The 19,733-nt window shown below is 48.9% G+C and overlaps 1 protein-coding gene across 4 annotated transcripts in view; it reads right to left on the minus strand.

Moving 5' to 3' along the window:
• Positions 1-19,733, minus strand: part of TPR (translocated promoter region, nuclear basket protein) — a 2,097,972-nt gene that overhangs the window by 1,958,701 nt on the left and 119,538 nt on the right. For all 4 annotated transcript variants that reach the window (XM_069641376.1, XM_069641377.1, XM_069641375.1 and 1 more), the window contains exon 4: positions 5,374-5,470. In XM_069641376.1, coding sequence (XP_069497477.1) covers positions 5,374-5,470 — 97 coding nt within the window. The remainder of the gene's footprint in view (positions 1-5,373; positions 5,471-19,733) is intronic.

Below are 19,733 nucleotides of genomic sequence, written 5' to 3' on the forward strand. Positions count from 1 at the left end.
AGGACTTCAGAGTCACATGCTCTTTCTTAGCCGTCTCCAGGGCATCGCTGACCGCTTTCCCCAAAAAGATTGGTTTCTTCAATGGGTTTGTTGATAAGAGTGGCCTGTGTTTCAGGCTTGAACCCCGAGTTGCGAAGCCAAGCGTGCCGCTTGAGTAGAATATCCTGGGCCAGAGACCTGCCTGCTGTCCCAGCAGTCTCTAGAGTGTTCTTGATTATATTCTGATTTACCTGCCTGCCCTCGGCCACGATTGTGAGAAGCCTGGACCTAGCAGGTTCGGGAACCTCTTCGAGATCTTCTTGTATAAGGTCCATTGTGCGTCTGCCCAACTGGCCAGCAGCATGGCGTTATTCGCTGTGTGTGGTGTATGCAGCTGCTGGGGTAACATGCTTACCTAGGGCGTACAACCTTTTGGATTCCTTATCTGGAGGTGCCTCCCCCATAGCAAGGGGTACCCCCACCCCACCCCCCTCCAGCCTGTTTCTGGGTGGTAGTGACTACCAAGGAGTCGGGGCCTTTTATATATTGAGGGTCCAAGACAAAATAATTTTTCAACTCTTGGGTTCACTGCCGGGTCGGGTGCAGTACAAAGTAAGTAGAATAAAAATAAATAAATAGGGCCAGATGCAAGGTAAGTGCTGGGAAGGGGTGGCTGTAGGGATACAGAGACAGTCCCGCAGTGCAGGGGTTGCCAGGGAGGCAGTGCAAGTGGAGAGTGGCTGGGCCCAGGACCGAAGTCGGTGAGAGTGGCCCAGTTGCAGATTCAGTGCAGTTTCAGTGAAGAATGTAGCAGGGGAGAGGGAGAGAGAAAGCAGAAGCAAAGAGGAAGGTTTTGAGGTGCTTCCAGAACCGGAGATGGTTCTCCTCAAGTTTCAGGGAGGCAGGAAGGCTGTTCCAGAGGAAGGCCCCTGCCGCGGAGAGAGATCTACCCCCAGCTTGTTGCGGAAGCGTGACAGAGGAACGGTCTGCCTGGTTGATGAAAGCATTTGATTCGCTAGAGTGGAAATGTTAATTTCTAGTGTTGAAAGAATTTGGGTTTAGGGAAAAGAAATCTGCAGATGGCTAGGCCTGCTACACAACAAACCGATTGCAATAGTAAGGACCAATTGTTAGGGAGAATTCTCTGTTTAGGCTGAATTTCCTAACCTAGTGAGTCCCCAAGTAGCTTTGCTGGATTTTTGGGGTTTATTTTTTTCTCCTGCCAAGAGTGAGACTCTAGATGTGTTTAATGGACTATGGGGTCTTTTCCTCCATAGGGCTTCATGTGTTTTTGTGATGCGTTTTACACAGCACCCTCAGTGCAGTAACACAGGGGTGTCATAGTGACCCCCCAGTATAGACTCCATACCCTGGGACCGACTACTGTCTCCCAGGGCATGTAAAGTCACCATTGACTTTACTAGTCTTGAATTCTGAACAGAACCAGTACAAACCATCATATTGTGGACGTACTGGCTGGGGCATTTTGATTGCCCTGGGGTCTGTTAGTCAAGGGGGCACGTCTCCGTCCCCCCTGATCGGGTTTTGGCTGGTGGCAGTGGATACTACTTTTTATATTCAACCGCAAATATTTCTCTATGGGATTTTCCCATTGTTCGAGGCTACTATCTTTATTTATTCAATTACGATAGCCTCGAACATACCGCCGGTTTATTTATTAATTCTCTGGTTGGTATTTTTTGCCAAAACTCGGTTCTAAAATGGCGTTTGTGTTCTCTTCTGTGACTCCAACCCAAGTCGAGCCCTTTGTTCCACTTTTTGGCAGGCTTCTCCACAGAAGCCCTCCAAAGTGGTGCCACTCAGGAGGGGGATTTAGGCACCCTGGACTGAGTTGCCTAGGCAACTCAAGTCGCACTCCGTCCTGATTGGCCCAAGTGGTGAGCCGGCCGGCTCACCACTTAGCATGTTTGAGTGACAGCTAGGCTGAGTGAATGGGGGTTTTCTGCATAAAAGCAGGGCTTGGGGACTGGAACTTCAGAAGTCGCCACAGGACCTAAGAATCCGACGAGGGAGAAGCTGAGCCGACCTGCCATGACAACACCACCGGTGAAGCCCTGCTGGACCGTCTCACCAATTTTCCTAACGACAGGAGATCTCCCGCCGCAAGTGTCTTCTTCCTTTGACTGGTGGGGATAACCAGTTTCACCGTCTTTTCGCCTTCCCCGACGCATCTCGTGGCCGCCTTGCCTGTGCCAAGCACCCCGGCAACCGGAATACCACGTTTTACCATGGCCGCAAAATAAAGGGTAATACCTTTAACCAGAAAACTCCACGGCTGGTTTCTTCCCTGGCAGTGCAACAACCTTCATCTTTCCTCCAAGTCGAGATCTTCTCTTCCTCTGGACGACGCCGAGACTTGCACCTGCTGCCAGGAACAAACTGCCAACACTGGAGGATCCTTCCCACTTAAGGTACCGTGTTCCGCCTGGCTTCCCTTGCCACCGACTGTACGGGGTAGATTTAGCCCCCGGCTTTCGAACCTGGATTAGCCTGGGACACCCTGGCTAAACTTTTCTGAGCCTCTCTAAACTCTTCGAACTCTCTGCAAGACTTTCAAAGCCTAGTGTAACTATGTGATCTTGGGCGCATTTGTGCTCTGCTCTCTCTAAGAATGGGCCCAGCCTATGGACTTTGGCTCACAAGTAACTTTTGCTCTTCTGCCTTGCTAAAAGTGTTCCTAAATCTTAGAGTGGTGTATCTTCACATATTCTGTCTTTTTCCCTCCCTTTTTCATGAACTTATTGGAGTGCCATCTATAGTTAAGCACTCACCTCTGTCTGGAAATAAGTGGTATTAACTAAGACTTGTCTGATAAGGAATAAGGGTTGTATATATTATAATAGTAACTGGGTTTAGAGTTTTACAATAAGAGTGCTGGAGTGTTTCAAACAGTGCGTTTTTAAATAAATAATTTTATACTTTGATACCAAAGCTCTGGTCAGTGTTTGCTTGTGCTATTGTGTCAGAGTGCCTATTGTGTATACTTTGCATACTGCCTAACTCTTCTTGAGGGAAGTCTGACTGCTCAGCCACAGCGACCAGGTAAATCTGGGTGGTACAGACTGCTACCAAGTGGGTTTACTGCTAACACCTGTAGTCTTAAATCTTTTGCAGTGTTCCCAAAGGGAACTGCACAGGTTTCTGCCTAACACCAATGGCTGGGTGTCCGGGAAGTGGGAACCACGTAGGGGACATGGCAGGGATATGCAGCATCCCCAATACTATTTGCTGCAGCAGAAAATGATACGCATCTCTTCCAATGTTATTGGAAGTATTAAAAATGTTCGGCACATGTGTGGCTTCCGTATCAATGAGGGACAATGTTTTTTTCCACTGGGAGGGCTATGGGAATGCTACATGGGATGGGAGACCTACCAACGTTGGGAATAAAATGGGAGATGGAGTAATTTAAATATCTGGGCATACGGATATTCCACGGGATGCAAGAAACATTCGTACACAACACAAGGAAGGAGTTATCAAAGATAGGGGACTAGTTACATTTTGGAAGGACCTGCCTCTTTCCCTGATGGGCAGAGTGTCACTGTGCAAAATGGTGATACTGCTGCAATTTCTTCACCAATATACCACACGTGGTGAAAAAAATCTTACAAAATGCTGGACAGCAAAGTTGGGGGAACTATTATGGAAAACAGGGAGGAGGGTGTCTTTAGCGATACTACGAAGACATAGGGTGGACTGGGCCTTCCAGATTACGAAATACACTTCATAGCAGCGCAATTACAGTTGATGCTAGAGTGGGAGCAATCTGGGGGGGGGGGGGTTGGGGGTAGGGATCAATGAGGGGGCTGATTGGGAACTTGCCACCACATCGGAGGGGTTCAGAGTTGCTATGGAACCCAATGGGGAACAAGGGAACCTCAATTGTGTTTGAGGCAGTTAGGGGAAGTGGAAGTAGTATGTTTGGAAGAGGACCCAGAGGGCTTTATTGTCGGGACCTACCCTGGGGCATGGACCAGAATCTACGGCGAGCAATAGGGAGAGCAGGAGTACAGAGACTCTGAGAACAAGGGTGTGAGGTGGTGGGGGATTTATTTGAAGGTGGAAAATGACTGACTTTTGTGGAATGGTGCACAAAGGGCCCGTTTCTGGCATGTGGACCAGTGGTCAATAGACTAGCAGAAATATGGAAGGAACCAGAAACGAGCCCACCAATACGGATACTATTAAAACAGGGGGGTGTTGGGGGGGGGGGGAAGAGATTTGGGTTAAGGCAAAGATTTCACTTATCTATAAAGCCCTACGGGAAGAGAAACCCAAAGGGGAATTAAAGATGGAGAAATGGGAGGCAGATATGGGATATCAGATACCGGAAAAGGAGCGGGTGCGGATATGGGAACTGGTTCAGAAGGTGTCCCGAAATGCCCAGTTTCAATTGGTCAAATTCAACATCATGCACAGAACATTTGAGACCCCAATCAGATTACGAGCGATGAATAATAGTCGGACGGATGAGTGCCCTAGATGTGGTAGGGGCCCGGCGGTATTCTGGCACCCGATACGGGACTGTGGAGTTGTAGCAACATACTGGGGCAAGGGGGTGAACAAATTGCTGGGGACTAAATTGGAATGCAACCCAAGAACATGCATCTGGGGAATTCTCCTTGGGGGTGGTGGTGGGGGGGGGGGGGGGGGGGGGTGTTGTGAAACAAAATGCAGCATAAGACGATTCGATTTCTATTGATATTAGCCAAACGCTGGGTAGCTATCGTGTGGAAAACCCACAGGGACCTGCAATTACAATGTGGCAGGTGGATGCCCGCAGATTGGGGGAAATCACTGAACTGATATTGCAGGGAGCAGGAACAAAGGTAGAAGGGGGAGGGAGTAACAGTACACTTAACTGCTGACTTATCAAAATCCAATAACCTGAAATCGCCATGAGGTTAGGAGCTACATGGTAGCTGTGGGAGTGGCATGGAGCGGAGAGTGAGGTAGGGAGACGAGAGGGTATGACAAGGTTGGGTCTTGCCCCCGTGGAACGTCAGAACAGTAAGTGCTGTTCATCATAAGGTTAGGGAGAAGCAAGTGGTGGCCCTGTTGGATTAACCTGTGTACAAGAACAAGGGAGGGAAGGTAATGTTGAATGTATCTGGCTTTTCTGTTTACCGTTATGAAAAATACAAATAAAAAGTTTTTTTTTTTTAAACCATCACTTACCAATGGCCATTGGAAAGTGCAAATTGTGAGGCATACTACAAGGCTGCAAAGTATGTAGTTGCAGGTTTCCCCAATATGTAGAAACATGCCAATAGGCTGCTGAGACAGTGTTCTGCCCATCAATCCACTAAAGAACAGTTCTAATGTCCTGTAACCCCAGCCAAACTCAGAATTAATCTTGTTCATGCTTACCACCCATGTGATCCAACTCTTGAGTTCGCCGTTCATTTGTCCGGATGAGATCTCGCTTTTCAGCTTCCAACTCATCTTTGGTTCTTGTGAGTTGACTCTAAAAAGAATGAAAGATGTAATATGGACAAAATGGCAACTTCTAAGGAACTATTGAACTGCAGAACAGGAAAATTGCTTAAAAAAAATAAAACTATGGGCATCTGCAGACTTTAGGGATGATGCAGGTGGCAACACTGAACCCCAACCAACTACAGGTTTTATGTGTGTACTTTGCCTATACTAAAAACATGAAGCCCCAAGATTTCACCCCTCCATTTTTTTTTTTTTAAAGAGCATTTGTTATGTTACTGGGTCTTGCCACAGTGCTGCTGTAGCATTTTTACAGCTACTTGCTGTTAGGGGAGAAGTTCTACTGGCAGTAACTTCAGTAAGCTAGCCCCTATCCCACCCCCGCATCCGCCTGCTGACTGACTCTTAGCATCACTCTGTACTAGCTTAGGACCTTGGTAGAGTGGCAGAGCAGTCTGGGTTATCTTAAGAGGAAGATGTGAGCAGTAGTTAAGTACACAGAATCTTAGCTAGACAGGCACAACAAAGAAGCACATTTATATAGAAATTATATATTTATACCACAATCACTTTAAATACTTCAGACGTTTACATTAGAACACTTAGGAATACTTGACAATACACAGGCACTTCACATTTCTGTACGTTGTTACATTTATAGCAATATCAGAAAGGGAAAACACAAGGTTATAGTATCGATTATTGTGCACTCAGGTTTTTTCAATTGTTTATACGGTAATACATTAACTTTACCAACACATGGTAAATTCACTTGAAGGGAGGAACATGGTTGTTTGTGCAGCATGAGCTTAGGTTAAGGTTCTAGAGACTGTTCCTTCGCCTTGTAAAGTACAAAAACATAACCCTAGCTAAAGGCAGTCCGGAAGGGGGCTCGACAAGCAGCGAATTACACAGAGTTCCTGTTGGTTTCTCCCAGTTTCTTGTGTTATTGAAGCTAACAAAGTACACCTTAAATCAGACTCGCGAAAGGGACACAAGCAGCAGCTTAGGTCGGAGGTAAGAGGAAGTTGCTCTGGACAACTCTACGTGAACTCAACGCTCTGGAGCAACTTCTTAGACTCCAGTTAGCAATACCTTTTTCCACACACTACCTGAAGTAAGAAGAAAATGTTTGTGCTAAATACTCCGCAATGTTGCAGCTCTGGACCCGACCTCCAGATTCCTTGGTCTGGTGACTGAAGGCAGGCCAATGGATGGGATCTCAGCAGCAGGCTCGAGGGAGGACCTTAAGCACGACTTTCAGCAACTTCTTGGTTCACTATGCGGTTTTGTCGCCTTTTCTGCAGCACCAACAAAGAACATAGATCGCCTGGTCAAACTTCCCTTCCTGCAGTCCCATACTCGGTAAAGGGGTATGGGTGAGTTGGATCAGATCTCTGGAGTGTTCGTATGGGTTGACCAAAGATTGACAGATTCGGCCTTGGAGATGCACTTGAAATGGGAAGCAGGTCTCCGGTATTGAGACTTCTGCAGCTATGTAAAGTCTTAACACCTCGGGAGATGGCTCGTTTCAAAGTTAGTCTTGGACTGGTTGTTCCCAGCCGCCAAAAGGGAAGGAGTTGTCCTCTTCGGAGCTCCTCTATCACACAGAAAACAGGGTCAGGACAGCAATGGTCGCTTCACAGTGTTGCAAAGGGTATGCAGACGTCCCTGGTCATCTTTAGTTTCCAGTGGTCAACTTGCTTTTCACTCCAGAAGCCTCAACGTTTAGACAGTTCCTGCACAGTCCTCTCCAATCTATGTATTTTACAGAAAGGGGCGTTTGGCTGTTCATTCAAGACATCCAGACCCCCTGTGGGAGCTAGACCTATTCAGGCACTCTGGAAGATAAAGGACAGCGGTGGGGGCCCGGAGGAGAGTTGGAGGGGTTGTGGGGTTGGTGCAAAACTCCTCCCCCACTTCCTGCCTACCCAGAGACACTGGAGCCTATGCAGTGATCCCTACGGATTCACGGCAAAGGCACAACACACTGACCTACTCCCTCCCAGAATGGTAGCAGAAGGGGGAACAAATAACTTCCACGCTAGTAATGGTGAAAAAATAAGGAAGACTGGAGCCCCCATTGTGCACTACTGAGGCTATGGCCATACGAAATACACAATAGTTGGTAAAACAAGTGAACTGCCACCAGACACAACTAGGTGATTATGCATTTGACTAAAAAGTCACAGGGGCAGCGAGAAAGGGGCTATTGGGTATCTCTTTGGCACTCCAATGAAGGTGTTGTGTGCCAATCTCTCAGACTACATAGTTTTGAGAGAGAAACCAAGTATCTAGAACTGGAGTTACTTGAGGATATAGGAAGAGTCTTAAGACGAGGGGGAATCTTAAGGGTTCCCCAGCAACACTGCCCATAAGGAGCTGTGCGATGCAGTTGTAAAAACAGATGCCTTTAAGAGCTATGGAGCAGACAAACAAGTTACTCTCTTACCTGGTAACATTCTTCCGATGGGATGGTCCGACGACGTATTCCATATCTATGACAGTAATCACCACTGCTGTGCTGCTTTGGAAAATCTTTCGGCGTCTGTCCTGCGTCGATGACATCGATATGCTGTCCTCGAGGGCCTCAGTCGAGCCGACGTCACCGGATGTTATAAGTAGGACGCACGACGCCCGTAGCCGCAGTTGGTTTTTTCCCCCCAGAACATGTGACACCAATCTTCTGCCAGAATGACCACAGAAAGCCTTGCGGAAACGTAAGCTGCAATCACAAGAAATTCTGTAGTGGGGTAAGCAGGGAGGGAGCGATACGGAATACGTCGTCGGACCATCCCATCGAAAGAACGTTACCAGGTAAGAGTAACTTGTTCTTAGAGAGGATTGGGTTCTCCGACGTAATAAATATCTATGACAGACTCCCAAAGCAGTAGCAACGTAAGGAGGTGAGAAAATAATTTAGAATATACAAATCTATAATGCCCAATCAAATTGCAGAGAAAAGGACCGCCTTGCCAAAGGCCAGATCCTGCCCATGGATAGACTCTAGGGAGTAGTGACGTACAGAAGTATGGACCGAAGCCCAGGTGGCTGCTTCACAGATGTTACAAATAGGAACACCCCTCTGCAGGGCATTAGAGGCAGCCCTACCCCTAGTAGAATGGTCCCGTAAGCCTACCGGAGAGTCCTTCCCCGCCAAAGGCCTTCCAGCGTAACCAATAAAGAGCTGATTGTCCACTCTGACCCGGGACATGGGTGAAATGTACAAACTTAAAGCTCGCCTAGTATCCAACCTATGGAGCCTCTCCTCGTCCTTACCAGGATGCGGAGGAGGATAAAATGCCGGAAGAATTACTTTCTGGCTCAAATGAAATTCTGACACCACCTTCGGAAGAAAGGAAGGACGAACTCTAAGGACAACCCTGTCCTACTGAAACACAGTGAAGGGTGACTTAACTGACAGTGCCTGTAACTCACTCAGCGAGCGGAAGTGACCGCAACTAAAAACACAGTTTTCAGGGTAAACAGTCTCAAAGCACAAGAATGTAAAGGCTCAAATGGAGCACCCATTAGAATCTTGAGAACAAGGTTCAAATCCCAACCGGACACCTGGAAAGGTGACGGAGGGAACACATTAGTGAGCCCTTTCAGGAACTGAGAAAGTAAAGGAATTTTAAAATAAGCACACTCGTCAGACGAGCGCTTAAATATGGACAGCGCCACCAGGTAACCTTTAATGGTACCCACTTGCAAGCCCCTGTGGGCTAAAGAAAGCAAAAAAGAGAACCACAGGAATTTCACGTGAAAAAGGATCCACATTCTTAACCCTCCACCAGTTGCAGAACTTTCTCAAACGGCAACGGTACAGGGACTTTGTTGCCGGCCGTAAGCAACACCTCCATCACGTCTTCAGGGAGGTCCCAATCCTTCTACCTCAACCTTTCAGAAACCAAGCGTGAAGGTTGAGGGATCTGACCTCTGGATGGGGAACCTGCCCCTCTCCCCCTCCCGTGAGAGCAGATTGTCTCGGTAGGGACGACGACATGGAGGGCAGATGGACAAGTCGAGAAGGTCCGGGTACCACGTCCTCCGGGACCATGCCAGAGCAATGAGGATCATCCGTGAACTGAACCTCCGTAACCTCAGTAGCACTTGCGGGATAACGGGGACTTGAGGGAACGCATACAGCAGTGGGAAGGACCACTCCACCACGAACGCGTCTCCCAAGGCTCCTCTTGGAGGAAATTCCCGGGAGCAGAACCTTTTGCACTTCCGGTTGACACTGGAGGCAAAGAGATCCACTTGAGGGGTCCCCCAAAGGGCGAATATCTCCAGGAGAATCTCCTGAGCCAACTCCCATTCGTGAGAGATCGGGATCTGCCTGCTCAGAGCGTCCGCCGTCTCGTTTTCGTCTCTGGCCAGATAAACTGCTGAGATCGAAATTTCCTGCTGGATGCCCCAGAACCAGAGCTGCATCACCTCCCTGAACAGAGGAAGTGACCATGCCCTCCCCCGCCCCTTTTTGTTGAGGTACTGCAAGGCCACTGTGTTCGTCAGAATCAGGACAGTCTTTCCTCGCAGTCGGCAGAAAAGCCTTCAGGGCAAGCCCGACAGCCCTCAGCTCCGACAGATTGATATGGAGTCTGGACTCCGACGGAGACCAACGACCGCTAACTGTCAACTTGTTGGCATGAGCTCCCCATCCCGTGAAGGATGCGTCCGTCACGATCGTCACCTCCGGCCAGGGAAGCCAAAAAAGGACCCTACCCTCCCTCCCTCCATCCATCCATCCATCCATCCATCCATCCGATTGCCTTCCACGGCCCACCACAGAAGGTCCTGGGCGACCGAGGGCGGCATCTGAACGGGGTCCGACATCCTGCCAGAGAATGACCACTGGAGCTTGAGAGCCCATTGCAGAGATCTCATCCGCAACCTTGCCTCTGGCACCAGAAGAATGCAGGATGCCATTTGCCCAAGCAAACACAAGAACTGGGACTCTGGGCATGTACCATCTGCTGAATGTGGCGAGCCCTTACCTGGGGAGAAAAACACTGCCCCAGGAACGTGTCGAACACTGCTCCGATGTACTGGAGCCGCTGAGTTGGCAGCAAGTGAGACTTCTTTAAGTTGAGGGAAAAGCCCAGCTTGTGAAGGGAGCGACAGGTGACTGACAGATGATCCAGGACATGCTCGGGAGAACGCACCCTGATCAACCAATCGTCCAGGTAGGGGTAGACATGCATCCCCCCTTTCCCGAGATACGCTACCACCACCATGAGCTTGGTAAATACCCTCAGGACAGAGGTCAATGCGAACAGCAGGACCCGACACTGAAAGTGCAAGTCGCCAACCGCGAACCTCAGGTACTTCTTGTGCTTGGGATGGATCGGCACATGAAAATAAGCGTCCTTGAGGTCGAGAGACACCAACCAGTCCTGAAGTTGAAGGGCCTAGAGGACTTAAGAGTAGCCATATTGAACTTGTCCTTCCTGAGGAACTTGTTCAAACCGCGCAAGTCCATGATGGGTCTCAATCACCAGTCTTTCTTCGAAATCAAAAAAATAAGGGGAATACCATCCCTTGTTCCTCTCCGCTACAGGCACCAGTTCTATGGTGCCTTTCTCCCGCAGGGATTGAATTTCCTGCACAAGGAGCGGATCCTGACTCTTCAAAGAGATTCCCTGGTGGATTGTCGCGAGGGACTCTGCCGGAAAGGAAGACAGTAGCCGTGGGCTATGATCTCCGGAACCCACACATCTGAAGTAATGGCACACCATTCCACAAGATGCTGCGCCAGCCTTCCCCCAAACGGAGAAGCATGGGCCTCATGACTGAGCTGAAGCGGCTGCAGCAGTGCCTGAGGGCAAAGAGGCAACTGCTCGAGCAGCCTTGGCACCTCGAGTACCTTATTTTCCACCTCTGGCACTCCTACGGTTGCCCCTTGGACTTGCAGCTCCTCTCGATTTACTGAAGGATGAGTAATATCGAAAGGAACCTCCCCTCCATTGCTGTCCCCTAGGACAAAAAGACTGAGGTTGGCGAACTGCAGTGCCCAACGACTTCGCTGCAGCTTTGGAGGTCTGCAACCTCTGAAGACTTGTCAGCCTTGCTGCCAAAATTATGTTCACCATCAAAGGGCATGTTGAGGAGCCGGGCTTGCACATCAGGAGCAAACCCTGACTTCCGCAACTACGCAAACCTGTGTATTACGGTGCTTGCCACCATGGACAGGCTGACGCAATAAACCATGTCCAGACCTAACTGAACGGATTCACACATGGCATGCTTGCCATCCTGCATGATAGCAAGGAAACCATCCCGTTCCTCCCCTTCGGGAATATGATCAGCGGCTAAGAAAATACAGTTCCACAGAGTGTGCGTGAAACGAGACAAGGCACATACAGAGTTGGCAGCCTGAAGCGCCATACCCCCAGAAGAAAACACTTTGCCCAACCGTCAAAACGTTAGTCGTCCCCATCAGGAGGGATGGTAGGGTACGACACTGGGCCGTAGCTGCCTGCACCACCAAACTTTCCGAAGTGGGGTGCGTGGTCAAGTAGCAGGGGTCACCACTGGCTGGGTGATATTTCTTCGGCAAGGACTTGCTCACTGCCGGGAGACTCTCCGGAGAAGTCCAAGGCGCAGCCACGCTTCTCTGCAAGGCCATATGGAATGGCAGCACCGGGTCAGTTGGTGGACCATGGTCCAGGATATCAGTCAGGTCATCCTGCTGAAAATCCCCACGGGGAGCAGGCCACCCCAGGTAATCCGTGACCCTCGACATGAGGCGCCGGTATGAGGATTCGGCATGCGTGCCAGGCTCCGGCCTACCAAAATCCACCTCCAGAGGTGTCTACACCACTGGCATCGTGCAGCGACTGACGCAGGTCCTCAAGTTGACTATGACCAGAAACAAATGTCAGCAGGAACCACCCTTTCCTCCGACCCCTCATTCACCTCAGAAATATAATCCAGAGGCTGGAAGGAGGGCACAGAAAAAGGAACAAAGACATGTTTTAGCCTGGCCAGCACCTTTCTGGGGGGTGCCACAGTGCCATGGGGTACCTCCGACAAGGCCGCCTCGTAAGGCGTCGAGCGAATAGACGTTGACGTGGAGCGCGGCACCGACTGTCAACACAGGCCTCGAGGGCGGAGCCCCGAGCGTGTCTCGACAGCCTGGGTGCCGATGGCAACGATGACTTCCTCCGAGGTGGAGCCATGAGAGAATCAGTAGACTACTTTGGCACTGCAGGCGTCGATGACTTCCTTGAAGACCGCAGGTTCTCGCGGTCTCGATGGCGTTAAGGACCGGGACCTGGAACAGGCATGTCTAGAGCGACCATCCTTGTCTGACCGAGACCTCGAAGGCGCCCGCGACGACTGCTCGAGCCCGAAGGCGTACGAGCAGCGTCTCTAAACCGGTCACGGCCGGCGTGTTTCGACAGCACGGACGGACCAGAGCCCTGCGATCGGGAAATCGCCAACATCTCCTTTCGGAAGGAATCCCATTCCTCAGGAGTGGAATGCTTGTTGGGACAAGCATCCCGTCGACAGGCGGAGACCTCGGACGAGGACTGGGAAGGCGCCTGTGATGGCTTCCTGGAGTGCCTCGAAGAGGCAGAGGAATGGCGGGACCGACTCCCAGACCAAGAACCCCCGAGCTCACTACGACGATGCAGAGAGTCAACCCTTGAATCATCTGTCGAAAGACCAGTGGAATGTGACTTCCGGGGCTTGGCTACCTTACCGACAGACAGCTTCTTACGCTCGCGCAAGGCCTTCGATGTGAGCGATTGGCAGGCGACAGTCATCTGTATCGTGGTCCTCCCCGAGGCACCAGAGGCAAGCATCGTGCGAGTCCATCAGCAACATCTTGGACCCGCACACCCAACACTTCTTAAACCCGGTCCGCGGGGTGAAGCCAAAGACAACATACAATATCAAGGGAGAAAACAGGTTTGAAGAACTGAAACAGGATTCATTAGAATCGAGGCGCGCCGAGATCTCCGAAGCGAACACGTTCGCATAAAAAGCTGAACTGAGGCTACGAGCATCGTGCTTCCTACCTATAACATCCAGTGATGTCGGCTCGGTGGAGGCCCTCGAGGACAGCCTATCGACGCAGAAATATTTTCCGAAGCAGCACAGCTCTGGTGATTACTGTCAGATATGGAATACGTCGGAGTACCCAATCCCCTCAGACTATTTAGCACAGGTAGAATACAAAGAATAGAGTAACAAAAAGACAGCCCGCAAGACTGAATGAGGGGACATTCACTAGGAGAGAGGATGAAGCATGTAAATGATAAAATTGATGGCAGCAGAAGGGAGTTTGTGCATTATCACAGCCTAGTTTGAGTGTGTTTTTCAAGGATGCTGGGAAGAAACTGCTACATTTTCAAGATTGTAATGAGTCGAGATGATTTTGTGAATCTAGCCTGGTGGGCAGATTTTAGGAGGCCACCCAAGTATGATGAACAGGGAGCTATGAGAGGTTAGACAAACAGCAGTCAATGTAGGTGGATAACCAGTCAAGGCTTAATCTCAGCAGAATTTAAGTAGGGTCTGGAGTCCTCAATGAGTCCACCCAGAACAGCACAAGAATTCAATTGAGAGTCAATTTTACAAAATAGTTATTTTGGGCCGTTAGAACACACTGAAAAAATAAAACTAGCAGGTAGCACTGTTACACTACTATATAATACAAATTTATACAATCACTATTAGGTTCACTACTTAGACATCAAATAATTGAGAAACGCAGGTATGTTACATGCAGTAATTGATGGGAATCCACCTCAAGCATATCACTTTAAAAAGGGTGTTGGAGACAGGCACACTGTTGATTACTCTTCCACCAGAAATGTATCCGACAGAGCCAGACAGATCATCCTCAGTTTGATCCAGCGAGAGCTGCTACGGGTTTGCAGAATACAAAACAAAAAAAAGTTCTCCCCCACTTTGAGAGTGCACAGCCATTGCTTTTTGCTCACTGCATCTTTCACAAAGGAGGAATATTCATTTGCATATCAGTCTTTGTCCCGCCCACAAGAGCAATCCAGCACCGAAATGCCAGGAAAACCTCCTTTGAGCATGAGTACCAACAGCACCCCCTGGCATGTGCGTCAGCCTTGTTGGGCCTCATTGATGAGGTGGAACTGTGGGATTGCAGGTTCCAGGATTCTTTCGGGTGAATGGCAATGCAAGTTGAAACCCTTGTCAGTTAAGAAATGCAAATTCCAATGTTTGGTCCATGATCGGTTCCTGTGAATGTAGGAAGCTGCAATTTTGGGGGTTGGGGGTTAGTCAACTTGTGGCACAAGCTGGTGACAACCGAAGGTCCAGGCCAACTGTTCTGGCAAGGTAGCCCACGAAAGAGCTGGTCAATCCACCGGGCAGTCCAGGCATTCTTTCAGAGATTGTGAAGGACTGAATACTTGAAAAGGCACCAAGACTCGTTTGTCCTAATAGTGCAAGGGCTGAAGCCCTGCTTGGGGTCTTTGGGAATCAAGCAGAGCAGCAGTGCTTCACCGAGCCATACAGAGCAAAGGATGCTGGAAGACATTAGTCTTCGGATCATCCATGGTCATCTCTCCTTCAAGGCATTCTTCACTCCAGTGTAGATCTGAATAGCTGCATAAGTCTCCAAAGTCACAGCTCGAAGCAAGTACAAGCCCGCCAAAAGGTAATTATCTACACCATTCAAACAGCCAGTAGTTGTACAATAAGGTACAACCGCTGGATTCACATCCACCAAAAAGCAGATGTTCTGGCACAAAGGATGTGGACTGGAACTAGAGAGCCCCAGCCCCCTTCCTGGGCCACACGCAAGCAGCAGCTTTTCAGGGCAAGTGCATGACTTTACATGAACTGTCCTGACCAGAGAGGGCAGGAAGAACGCAAAACTACAGTATGGCTAAAGAAATATCTGGTGGCATTTTAGGACCCTAGTCATGTTTAGTAGCCATATGTGGTAAACCAGAATGTGTACACCAAAATAATGCAAATATTGTATAAATGTAACTGTTGCCACCAGCTTCTTTTTAGGCGCATATGGAAGTAGCCATTCATCCTCTAAAAAGCTAGACTGAAAAAAAATATACCCCATTGCACAACATGGGAGTAGTTTACCTGTAACTCCATTTCTCCAGCGTTGGAATATTCACATGCTGTGAATCCATGAGATACCCAGTCAGGCTGGGAATCCACTGTTACTTTGACCATTGAAGTCGTTGTGGATACTTTCAGTCCCCAGCAATGGGACATTGAGTGTATAGCTCCACCCCAGCAGCTTCCCCATGGATTTTAACCACTCCAGCTGTAATCCCCATGTAGAGGATGTTTGCCTGTGGGTGGGGTGAGGGGAGGTGGGCGGGGAGGCTGGATGGTGCATGCAAATCCATGAAAGGTACCAACGCTGGAGAAATGGAGTTTCAGGTAAGAAACTACTCCGTTCTCCAGAATTGGATCTTTCATGGATTCACATGCTGTGAATAGTTTGTAGCAGTATAAATGTTAGGAGATGGAAACTGGGCAAACAGATTAGATACGGAACAAGTTACTTGTAAGACATGCATTACGTACCGTAAAAGCATTTGATTGTATCTGCTAAGATTCACATGCTGTGCATATAGTCCAACATCCAGTAGTCACCGCAGAGTATTGCATCTCCTCTTTCGAGAATCGAAAGGGGACATTGACATGGGCGTACTTCTAACACTATCCCTACGTGACGTGTAGTGTACTCAAAATCACGTGTCCAGGTCCCTCAGATTGTATTTTTCTGCCATGAGGGAGCCTTATGACTGTGTTCCTTCCATCCGAGAGGGGAGGAAGGGTGGGCGCATGTGAATCTAAGCAGATCCAATCAGAAATGCTTTTACGGTGAGTAATGCTAGTCTTCTGATGCTTGTTAATCTGCTTAGAATCACATGCTGTGCATAGACTAGCGAATAGTACCCCGAGTTGGATTGTGAGAAGGAACAGTAGTGAAAAGATGTCCTAGTACTGCCTGTCCCACCTGAGAATCAGACCTAGAATGAATGTCTAGGCAATAGTGTTTTGTAAAGGTGTGTACAGAACTCCAGGTTGCCGCTTTGCAAATGGACTCAAGGAGAACATTTGCAATGAACACTATGGAAGCCCAAGTGCCTAGAGTAGAATGTGCTAGCGGAGTGTGATGCATTTGACAATCCACCTAGAGATAGATTTGGAGACCACATATCATCCTTAGTGCCGCCACTGAAACGAAAAACGGATTCGTTTTAGTGGTCAAGTTCTTTCATGTAAAACATGACTGCTCTGCATACATCAAGTGTGTGCAGGCTTCTTTCTCCCATGTTTGAGGTGTTTTGAAAGAACATTGGTAGTTCTATGGATTGGTTCACATGGAACTTAGAAATGAATTTAGGTGCAAACCTAAGGTGAGCGAGTGCGTAGACCCACCTTCTCTGAACTGTTACAAAGGGGTCTAGGACCGAGAGCGCTTGTAGTTCATTTACTCTTATGGCTATTAAAAAAGCAATCTTATAGGTGATATCTTGAAGATTTGCTCTAGGCATGGGCTCGCAGGAGGCCCCATAAGTCTAGTAGGTGCCATCCAGGAGCTGGGTTAGAAATGAGAGGGTGAATTCTTTTCACTCCCTCCATGAAAGCCTTAATAACTGGTATTTTCCACCACAACACTGTTGTGATGTGTAGGCTGAAAGCGCAGCTAAGTGAACCTTAGAGCGTTAAAGACAAGGCCTGAGTCAAGTAAATGAGTTATGTACAAAACAATGTGTGGGAGAGCAGTTAATAGAGCAGTTAATACCCTTCGAGTTGCCCCATATGACAAACCGTTTCCACTTACTGGAATTGCAATATCGAGTGTTAGGTTTTCTTGCCTCCCCGAGTATGTCCATACATCTTTGAGGGAGTTGCAGGTGCCCAAACTCTGACTTCAGGAGTCATGCCGCTAAGTTAAATGTTTGCAGGCATGGGTGAAGAGTCTTTGTCTTGCGACATGTTGTACGGGCAAGGCAGTTTCAGTTCTGGGGTACCTGGAGCCGTAATCTTGGCATTGAGTGTCAGCTCTGTCAATCTCCGGGAAGCACCATTCTGCAAAAACATTGGAGACAATGTTTTCGTGTAATCGCCATTCGTACTCCATGTGTAGTGGGAAATCTCTGCTGAGTACGTCTGCCAGAAGATTGATTTCCCCTGGAACATGTGACAAGAACATGTGTTTAGGCCACTTTCAAATGTTCTGGGACAGTTTGGCCAGTCCTGGAGAGTGTGTGGCCCCTTGCTTGTTCATATAATACATGGCCGTGGTGCTGTCTGAGGATCAGGACAGTCTTTCCTTGAAGTTGTGTCTGGAAATCTTCCAGTACTTTGAATACTGCCAATAGTTCTTATGTGGTTGGATGCTATGTCTAATAACCAAACTCTGTGCGCCGTTTGTTGAAGCAGGTGAGCTCCCCACCCTGCGAGAAATGCATCTGTAGTTAAAGTGGCCTCCACTGCAGGGGTGGTGAAGGATTACCCCTTCAAGAGGTTGTCCCTCTACCACCACCGTCGCGAGAGAACGAGGGCAGGCGAGACAACCACTAGATCGTCCCATTGTCCACTGGCCTGACACCACTGGCTGTTGAGCCACTCCTGCATTGGACGCAAGCACGTGTGAGGCACCAAGTAAATACATCACGCCATCATTCCTAACAGTCGCATAGCCTTGCGTACCGTCATACCTCGACTGGCTACATTGAGGGATTTGAAACAGCATGTTTTGGACCCTCTCAGAAGGGAAAGACGAGGCAGTCCTTGTTTGAATTAGAGCCACTAGGAACTGCTTAACCTGACTGCGGTCTAGCTTGATTTTTCTCATTGATCGAGAATCCCAGACTGAATAAAAGTTCTATCGTTCTTTGGTTATTTAACAGACACGTTTCGTAAAGAGTCCCCTGTTATGAGCCAGTCATTGAGGTAAGGATAGACGGGGATGGATTGCCTGCGCAGGAGTGCTGCTGCCACCGCTTGTACCTTTGTAAATACCCTTGGTGCGGATGCTATGTCGAAGGGTAGTACCTTGAACTGATGGTGCTCGCCTTGCATCATATATCTGAGGTATTTTCTGTGCGCCGGCAACATTGAAATATGAAAGGAAGCATCTTTCATGTCCAATGTTGCCATGCAATCCCCAGTGAGAGCAGGGGAATCGCTTCCTGCAGAGTGACCATGTGGAACTTTTGTGGCTTTACAAATATTGTTCGGTGGGCGCAGATCGAATGCAGGGAGCATGGTTAGATCCTTTTTGGGTACAAGGAAGTATACTGAATAAATCTTACCTGTGACAGAGGTACAATCTCCGTGGCTCCCTTTTCTTGTTTACCGAGGTGTAAGCATTGGCCAGGAAAAAGCAGTCTGGACCCATATCCTCGTCTTGGAGGGTCTCTGCAAAAAAGGAGCATGATGCCCTGAAGACGCTAGACCAAATTACACAGTCTCGAGGGCCTCATCGACCGCTCTTCCAACAGGTTGGATTCTTCCAAGGGTTTATTTATAAGTGACGCTTGCTTCTCTGGCTTAAACCCAGAGTTCCTTGGCCACGCGTGTCTCTTTAGGAGTGTGCCCTGAGCCAGCAATCGACCCAATGTTTCAGCGGGTCCAAAGTGTTCTTAAGTATACTTTGGTTCACTTGTCTGCCCTCAGTCACCGTGGCCAGGAGACTACTCCTTAGTGGTTCGGGAACCTCCTGTATGCCTTGTAACAAGGCCCACTGAGCGTCTGCGTAGCTGGCTAACAATGTGGTATTATCGGCGATGCGTGTAGAAAAAAAGCTGCTGCGGCCGTGACCATCTTCCCAAGGGCGTAAAGCCTTTAACCTTCTTTGTCAGGGGGAGCCTCGCCGTTTGACAGAGGAACCCCTGCCCCCTTTCTTGTAGTGGTCACCACCAGTGAGTCTGGGGTTGAGTGACCTCTGATATAAAGTGGGTGCGAGGGGGAGGGCCGAAAAAGCTTTTCTATCCTCGGATTAACACCTTGTGAGAGCAGGTGTTTATCAAAAGGGAGCCAACTCTTCACTTTAGTAGCCGGTCCGATAGCACAGCGAGTAAGAGTGCTCGCTTTGACATCCGTGCAGAGCCTGCTGACGCAGGTTTGAATCCCGGCAGGGCCAAACTCAGCCTTTCATCCTTCCGAGGTCGATAAATGAGCACCACACACCGTGGGTAATGAGCAGCGCTCCGATACCGAGGGTTCTTAGCGCTATATAAATGCTAAACTATTATTAAATCGAGTTGAGGAGTAACCTGGCTGGCCGGTGGCCTCTCCAAGAATGTCCTCCA

This window comes from Ambystoma mexicanum, chromosome 1q (assembly GCF_040938575.1).
Source record: "Ambystoma mexicanum isolate Mex_15411 chromosome 1q, UKY_AmexF1_1, whole genome shotgun sequence".
Lineage (NCBI taxonomy): Eukaryota > Metazoa > Chordata > Amphibia > Caudata > Ambystomatidae > Ambystoma > Ambystoma mexicanum.